Raw genomic sequence first — 7,698 nt, forward strand, 5'->3', positions numbered from 1 at the left:
AACCCTCTATCACCTGACCCTTAACCCTCTATCACGTGACCCTTAACCCTCTATCACGTGACCCTTAACCCTCTATCACCTGACCCTTAACCCTCTATCACGTGACCCTTAACCCTCTATCACGTGACCCTTAACCCTCTATCACGTGACCCTTAACCCTCTATCACCTGACCCTTAACCCTCTATCACCTGACCCTTAACCCTCTATCACGTGACCCTTAACCCTCTATCACGTGACCCTTAACCCTCTATCACGTGACCCTTAACCCTCTATCACGTGACCCTTAACCTCTATCACGTGACCCTTAACCCTCTATCACCTGACCCTTAACCCTCTATCACGTGACCCTTAACCCTCTATCACGTGACCCTTAACCCTCTATCACCTGACCCTTAACCCTCTATCACGTGACCCTTAACCCTCTATCACGTGACCCTTAACCCTCTATCACGTGACCCTTAACCCTCTATCTCCTAACCCTTAACCCTATATCACGTGACCCATAACCCCCTATCACCTGACCCTTAACCCTCTATCACGTGACCCTTAACCCTCTATCACCTGACCCTTAACCCTCTATCACGTGACCCTTAACCCTCTATCACGTGACCCTTAACCCTCTATCACGTGACCCATAACCCCCTATCACCTGACCCTTAACCCCCTATCACGTGACAGGTCGCGTTCCGTGGGGTAAAGTGTTTGTGTCTCCCCACCTCTTACAGTAGTTCCCGCTTCAATGGAATAGAGAGAGAGAAAGAGAGGGTGAGGGCCAAGATGCCCTCTCTTGAGTGGACTTTTCCGCCGCGGCAGTGGGCGTGAGAAAGCACTTTCAGGGCTGCGCCTTTATTATTCGAAGCTAGTTGAGCCCTCGTTCCTGGGCAGCAGGGGAGGGGGGGGGGTGTTGCTTGACCATACTTCACCACTCTGGTCAGTGCGGATCGGTAGGGAGTTGTCCCCTATCCGGTAGAGCTACTCGGGTCTGCGAGGTTGTTGTAGGCACATCATGTGCCCATCGGAGGTTACTATGAGCAACGGTTGGCCACATCATCCAGCGGTGGATTGGACACAGCTCATGTTGACGACGATGACCTCATCGTCGACGTCGTCATCGTCACAGTGGCGAGGCAGTGACACGTCTCCTTGCCGGTTGGCTAAGTACGGCGCGAAAGAAGTTCAACGTGCACACCATTCAAACCACGCCAGATTTCCACGCAGCCGGATCTGTCAATATCAGAGGCTGCCTTGTTTCTATCTGCGCCGTGTCTCATCGCGCGTGGCATTTATGTGCCATGAAGAAGGGCCATATCCCGAAACGTTGCCTATCACATATGCACACGTACCCTTCCAAGGCCACCACGTTATTGACACGGAAAGTGTCACGTGTCGATTCTCTATCGCAAGCGGAATCGCGAGCGGGGAATCGCGAGCGGTGAATCGTGAGCAGGGAATTGCGAGACGCTGCTGGGGGAGATGCGAGCAGGGGGGTGAATTTGAGGTGAACTCATCCACGCGTGGGGTGAGACTCGGCCTGCCCCGGGACCTTCGCCTCTCTTGACCGTCGGGGATGTATTTAGATGCATCGTTATCGATTGCTCCGCCTTGTGCTGAATCGATTCGAGGTCGTAGTTAGAATCGGCTGTTGCGATTTTTGATTATGAATATCGCCCCCCCCCACCAACTCCTCCACCCCCCCCGACCTCACGTCCCATCGCGCCGCGCGAGGAGCCCCGAGCGCATTCCGGGTTCCGGTTCATCTCTCTCTCTCATCTCCCTCCTGGTCATCTCTCTCATCTCTCTCTCATCTCCCCATCTCCCTCCTGGTCATCTCTCTTACATCTCCCTCCTGCTCATCTCTCTCTCATCTCCCTGTCCCTCCTATTCCTCTTAGTCCAACCTCTCCTATTCCCATGTCCTCTCTGCCTCTGCGGTTCCTCTCTGCCTCTCTCCCGACCCTCTCCGATGTCTCTCGCGCTTCACGCGCTCTCATCTTTGCTCCTCTCTCCCCTTAATTGCTCGCTCTCCCGTCGCTCTCTCCTCTCTCTCTTTTTTTACGATCAGAGGAAACCGGAAGATGCTCGGTGTAGTCGGCACTTTGCTTCGCTCATCATTTCGTTTTTTTGTTTTTTCAATGTGCCCAACCCCCCCCCCCCCCCCCCTGTTTAAATGAAAGATTTCACAAAAGATGTCACGCTCTGCTCTCATCCTTCATACCCCTTCCCTCTCTCTTTCTACCCCCTCTCTCTACCTCCCCCCTCTCTCCCTACTCTATGTCTATGTCCCCCCTGTTTTCTATGTACATATTTGGATTTTTTTTTTACAAGTGCTGCATCTGCACCCAGCCCTTCTCGTAGTCCCACGGCCTCCGACGGGTAGTTCAGCTCTGCACGCAGAGCTCCCCGTCTTCTGCCACCGAGCACACGGTCTCCTCCAGCGCCCACTGCTCCTCTCCCCGTCCTTACCCTGTCCTGAGAGGAACGCGCACGCACAAAGACAAAGTTCCCCCTCCTTGTGTAGCCTTTTACAGGTTGTTGGGGCAAGTGCAGTTAGCGAGCACCATTGAAGGCCGGCACGGCACACGAGGGGGTGTTGTGGCCAGCACCACGCCCGACCGCCTTTGTCTCCCCCCCCCACCCCCACTATACGGACCAGACGTTACTTGAAGCAGGGATCTCAGCGGCAGCTCTGTGATGCCCACTTCTGCGGGCCGTTCTCTTGACGCTCTTCGTACTTCGCGAGATTTCCGAAAGCAGATTCGTGGTTAAATTGTGGACAATAACAATGCAGTTCGGTAGATCGCGCGCACACACACAGACGGCCGTGCATGCTGGGCGTTCTTTCGCACCGTACGCAGGCCAAACCGTGCCAAGCGGAGGTGCGACTATGGTCATCTAATCAACGCAACGGGCCGTATATTCAACCCATAGAGACACGCAGACATACAGAGAGACGCACACAGACCCATAGAGGTACACACAGACCCATAGAGGTACACACAGACCCATAGAGGTACATAGATATCCATTAAGGACAAGCAACAGTCATGTTAATTCAGGCCATGTAACCCAGAGGGTGGACCAAGGCCTTAATTATAATAAATATTGGGGGGGGGGGGGGGAGACACATACATAGAGATACATAGAGACTCATAGAGATACATAGAGATACATAGAGACACATAGAGACACACTAAAGACACAAGCCACAGTGTTGCGACTGTGGCCACGTGACCCACACTACGGACCGCGCAGTGAGCCCACTGCGATCTGAGCGCTCTTTCAACGGAGGAGGAACAGCGACACGACACGAACTCTCCGTCTCTGCTGAAGCTGTCTCATGCTGCTCAGCAGCAGCAGGACCTCGACATTGGTATCGAGCTTCTGAGCAAAATTGCTGTCATCAATAACAACAATGCGACCAAAATAATACGAATTATTATTCATCCTCCTGGTTTCTGTTGTTCTGTCCGGCAACGGGCAAGTGACTCACGCTGCCGGATACCCGAGAAGAGGGAACGGGCGTCACCACCCAGAGCTCACTCGAATATCGCTGAACGCGCGTGTGTGTGAGTGTGTGTGTGTGGGAGCGGTAGTGTAGCGGTTAGCGCGCTGCGCTATGAATCTGGCGACCCGTGTTCGATTCCCGCTCACGGCTAACACCAGTGACGATTATCTGAACCGGTCCTGGGCCTCCCCTAGGTCGACTCAGCCTTAAATGAGTACCTGGTGCGGTGTCGCAAACATCGCTACTGGGGAGACAAAGGCGGTCGGGCGTGGTGCTGGTCACCCACCACCCCCGTGTACCGTTCCGGCCTTCATAGGTGCTCGCTAACAGCACTTGCCCCTACAGTCTGTTAAGGCTATAAGGGGGATCTTTGTGTGCGAGTGTGTGTGTGCGAGTGTGTGTGTGCGAGTGTGTGTGCGAGTGTGTGCGAGTGTGTGTGTGTGCGAGTGTGTGTGTGTGCGAGTGTGTGTGTGTGTGCGAGTGTGTGTGTGTGTGCGAGTGTGTGTGTGTGTGCGAGTGTGTGTGTGTGTGCGAGTGTGTGTGTGTGCGAGTGTGTGTGAGTGTGTGTGTGAGTGTGTGTGCGAGTGTGTGTGTGCGTGTGTGTGCGTGTGTGTGCGTGTGTGTGTGTACGCGTGTGTGTGCGAGTGTGTGTGTGTACGCGTGTGTGTGCGAGTGTGTGTGTTGCGAGTGTGTGTTTGTGTGTGTGCGAGTGTGTGTGCGAGTGTGTGTGTGTGTACAAGTGTGCAGGTGGCTGTGTGTGTACGAGTGTGTGTGTGTGTGTGTGCGAGTGTGTGTGTGTACGAGTGTGTGTGTGCGTGCGAACGGTGGCGCAGCGGTTAGCGCGCTGCGCTATGAACCCAGCAACCCGGGTTCCATTCCCGCTCGGGGCCAACACCAGTGACGATTATCTGAACCGGTCCGCGGCTTCCCCTAGGTCGACTGAGCCTCAAATGAGTACCTGTTGCGGTGTGAAAACATCGCTACTGGGGAGACAAAGGCGGCCGGGCGTAGTGCTGGCCACCCACCCCATCGTGTGCCGTGCCGGCCTTCATTAGGTGTGCTACTCGCTAACAGCACTTGCCCCGACAGCTTGTTAAGGCTATACGGGGGATCTTTGTCTTTGTGGCGTCTGGGTTCGTGTCCCGAGCACGCTGCTGCCTCAGCATCCGGTGCCAGAGGGAGAGGAGAGATCACAGAAGAGGAATATGCAGCCACCTTCCTTACGAGGAAGCGAATTCGGTTGAACGGAAGAAAGTCATTATCGTCGTCGTCATTGTCATCATCATTGTTTACGATCAATATATCATTCAATAAGAGCGGGGGGGGGGGGGCTCAAAGATCAGAACATTGTCGTCTGTGCTTTTCTATGTAAGTCTATGGGTCCCTATGCAAGTCTATGGGTCTTTATGTAAGTATATGGGTCTCTATGGAAGTCTATGGGTCTCTATGTAAGTCTATGGGTGCCAATGTAAGTCTATGGGTCTCTATGTAAGTCTGTGGGTCCCTATGTAAGTCTATGGGTCTCTATGCAAGTCTATGGGTCTCTATGTAAGTCTGTGGGTCCCTATGTAAGTCTATGGGTCTCTATGTAAGTATATGGGTCCCTATGTAAGTCTATGGGTCTCTATGTAAGTCTATGGGTCTCTATGTAAGTCTATGGGTGCCAATGTAAGTCTATGGGTCTTTATGTAAGTCTATGGGTCTCTATGCAAGTCTATAGGCCTCTATGCAAGTCTATGGGTCTCTGTGTGAGTATATGGGTCCCTATGTAAGACTGTGGGTTCTCTATGCAAGTCTATGGGTCTCTGTGTGAGTATATGGGTCCCTATGTAAGGCTGTGGGTTCTCTATGCAAGTCTATGGGTATCTATGTGAGTCCATGGGTCTCCGTGTGAAATCCATGGGTGTCTGTGTCAGTCTATGGGTCTCTGTGTGAGTCCATGGGTCTCCGTGTGAAATCCATGGGTGTCTTTGTCAGTCTATGTGTCTCTGTGTGAGTCCATGGGTCCAGTCATAGACAGAGGATATGAAAAAGGTCTGGAGCCTGAATTTGAATTGGGGGACGGGGTTTCCCAGACTGTGGGGGCAGCAGAGAAGAATGAGCAACCCCCTTCATAGAAGAGCATGACAAAAACTGATCATCATCATCAGCAGCAGCAGCCACTATCAATCCACTGCTGGGTGAAGGACTTACATAAAGACGATATCGCCATCTCTCACCATGCTGCTGATGTTGTCATTTTAATTTTTGTAAATATAAAAAAAAAATCGACGAATATTGTGAGCGTGCACACTCACTACTCCGCCTTTGTACGCATGCTCGTCGAACTTCTTTCGCACCGTACGTAGCCGACCGTGCTTTTATCGGCCGCTCGCTAACCTTTGATGTGTCCGCACGCCGCTGCAGGTCGCTTCCAATCTCCTCGCTCAAGTGGCCGCTGCTGTGACCGGCGACTGCCGGACCGACGAGGGCGGTGGTGGTGGTGGTCGTGGTGGTGGTGGTCGTGGTGGTGGTCGTGGTGGTGGTGGTGGTCGTGGTGGTGGTGTTGGCAAAGACGACGACGAAGACGAGAAAGACCGAAGGACGAGCCGATGCCGCCGCCGGCCCGAGCCTCGGCAACGCTCGGAGCATGAACGAGGACGTCTCCAACTTATCGGCGCGCCTCTCCCCCTCGGCCGCGATGATCATGGAGGGCTCCATCGACGGCAGCAACTCCTCCTCGTCCCTGGCCGCCGCCTCCGTGGTGCCCAGCTTCTCGTCGGTGAACCCGTGGGACGTGGCGCTGTGCGTCACGGGCTCACTCATCGCGTGCGAGAACGCCGTGGTCGTGGCCGTGATCGTCCACTCGCCCGCGCTGCGCGAGCCGATGTTCCTGCTCATCGGCAGCCTCGCCACGGCCGATCTCCTCGCGGGCCTGGGACTCATCTTCTACTTCGTTTTCCAGTACGTGTACCAGTCGGACGCGTCGAGCCTGGTGAGCGTCGGCCTCCTGGTCGCCTCCTTCTCCGCGTCCGTGTCCAGCCTGCTGTCCATCACCATCGACAGGTACCTGTCGCTCTACTACGCGCTCACCTACCACTCGGAGAGAACAATGTCGTGCACCTACATCATGCTCGCCACCACGTGGGGCGCGTCGATGGTGCTCGGCGCGTTGCCCTCGCTCGGCTGGAACTGCCTGCGCGACTTCGCCTCGTGCAGCATCATCCGGCCGCTCACCAAGAACCACGTGGTCTTCCTCTCCGTCACCTTCCTCTTCGTGTTCGCCATCATGCTGCAGCTGTACGCGCAGATCTGCAAGATCGTGTGCAGGCACGCGCAGCAGATCGCCGTGCAGCACCACTTCCTCGCCACGTCGCACTACGTGACCACCAAGAAGGGCGTCTCGACGCTTGCCATCATCCTGGGCACCTTCGCCGCGTGCTGGATGCCCTTCTCCATCTACAGCCTCATCGGCGATCTCAGCTTCCCCAGCGTCTACACGTACGCCACGCTGCTGCCCGCCACCTACAACTCGGTCATCAACCCCATCATCTACGCGTTCCGCAACCAGGACATCCAGAAGGCGCTGTGGATCTTGTGCTGCGGGTGCCTCTCCACCAACGTGCCTTTCCGCGCGAGGACACCCAGCGACGTTTGACCGCTGCCTGCCCTGCCCTGAGCCCGCGCGCGCGCGCCCCACCACCCGCCCCGTTGTGCGGGTGGTGGTTGCGTTGGTAGTGGTGGTGGTGGTGGCCACTTTGGTTGTCAAAGTGAGGAGTGGAGGTGGTGGTGGTGGTGGTGGTTGTGAGTCTGTCTGCCTCTCAACGTGTGATGGCTGCTGCTACTGCTGCTACTGGTGGTGGTGTAGTTGTGGGTGGTGGCCAGTTTGTTTCTCAACGTGAGAACGACTGCGTGGCTGTCAACGTGAGGACCCGTGGTAGTGGTGGTGGTGGCACTGCTGATACTGCGCCCGGTGACTCACATTCTCAGCGTGAGAGCTGCATGGTGGTGAGTCAAAGTCTTCTCCCCCCCACGGGAACGCTGTGTGACACGTGTGCCCCACGGACGGACGGAAGGACACACGAGCCAGGAGAGAGAGAGAGAGAGGTGGAGCGATGGGCGGAGAGAGAGACGCGCACACACACACACGATGCCACGGTCACTCTCTCAAACTCCTCGGTGGCGTCACGCTGCCAATGACTCACCCAGCGGAT

General features: G+C 55.4%; 1 protein-coding gene across 1 annotated transcript; it reads left to right on the top strand.

The window, feature by feature from the left end:
• Window positions 1-6,002: 6,002 nt before the first annotated feature.
• LOC133351587 (G-protein coupled receptor 12-like) lies at window positions 6,003-7,276 on the top strand. Its single transcript, XM_061566905.1, has one exon. The coding sequence runs from the start codon at window positions 6,135-6,137 to the stop codon at window positions 7,140-7,142; it is 1,008 nt and encodes a 335-aa protein (XP_061422889.1). The 5' UTR covers window positions 6,003-6,134; the 3' UTR covers window positions 7,143-7,276.
• Window positions 7,277-7,698: the final 422 nt, after the last annotated feature.

This window comes from Lethenteron reissneri, chromosome 5 (genome assembly GCF_015708825.2).
Source record: "Lethenteron reissneri isolate LAM-NWPU_2019-01 chromosome 5, ASM1570882v1, whole genome shotgun sequence".
Classification (NCBI taxonomy): domain Eukaryota; kingdom Metazoa; phylum Chordata; class Hyperoartia; order Petromyzontiformes; family Petromyzontidae; genus Lethenteron; species Lethenteron reissneri.

Bases quoted from the DNA above. Each gene is read 5' to 3' on its own strand.
- LOC133351587 (XM_061566905.1), top strand. From the start codon at position 6,135: ATGAACGAGGACGTCTCCAACTTATCGGCGCGCCTCTCCCCCTCGGCC.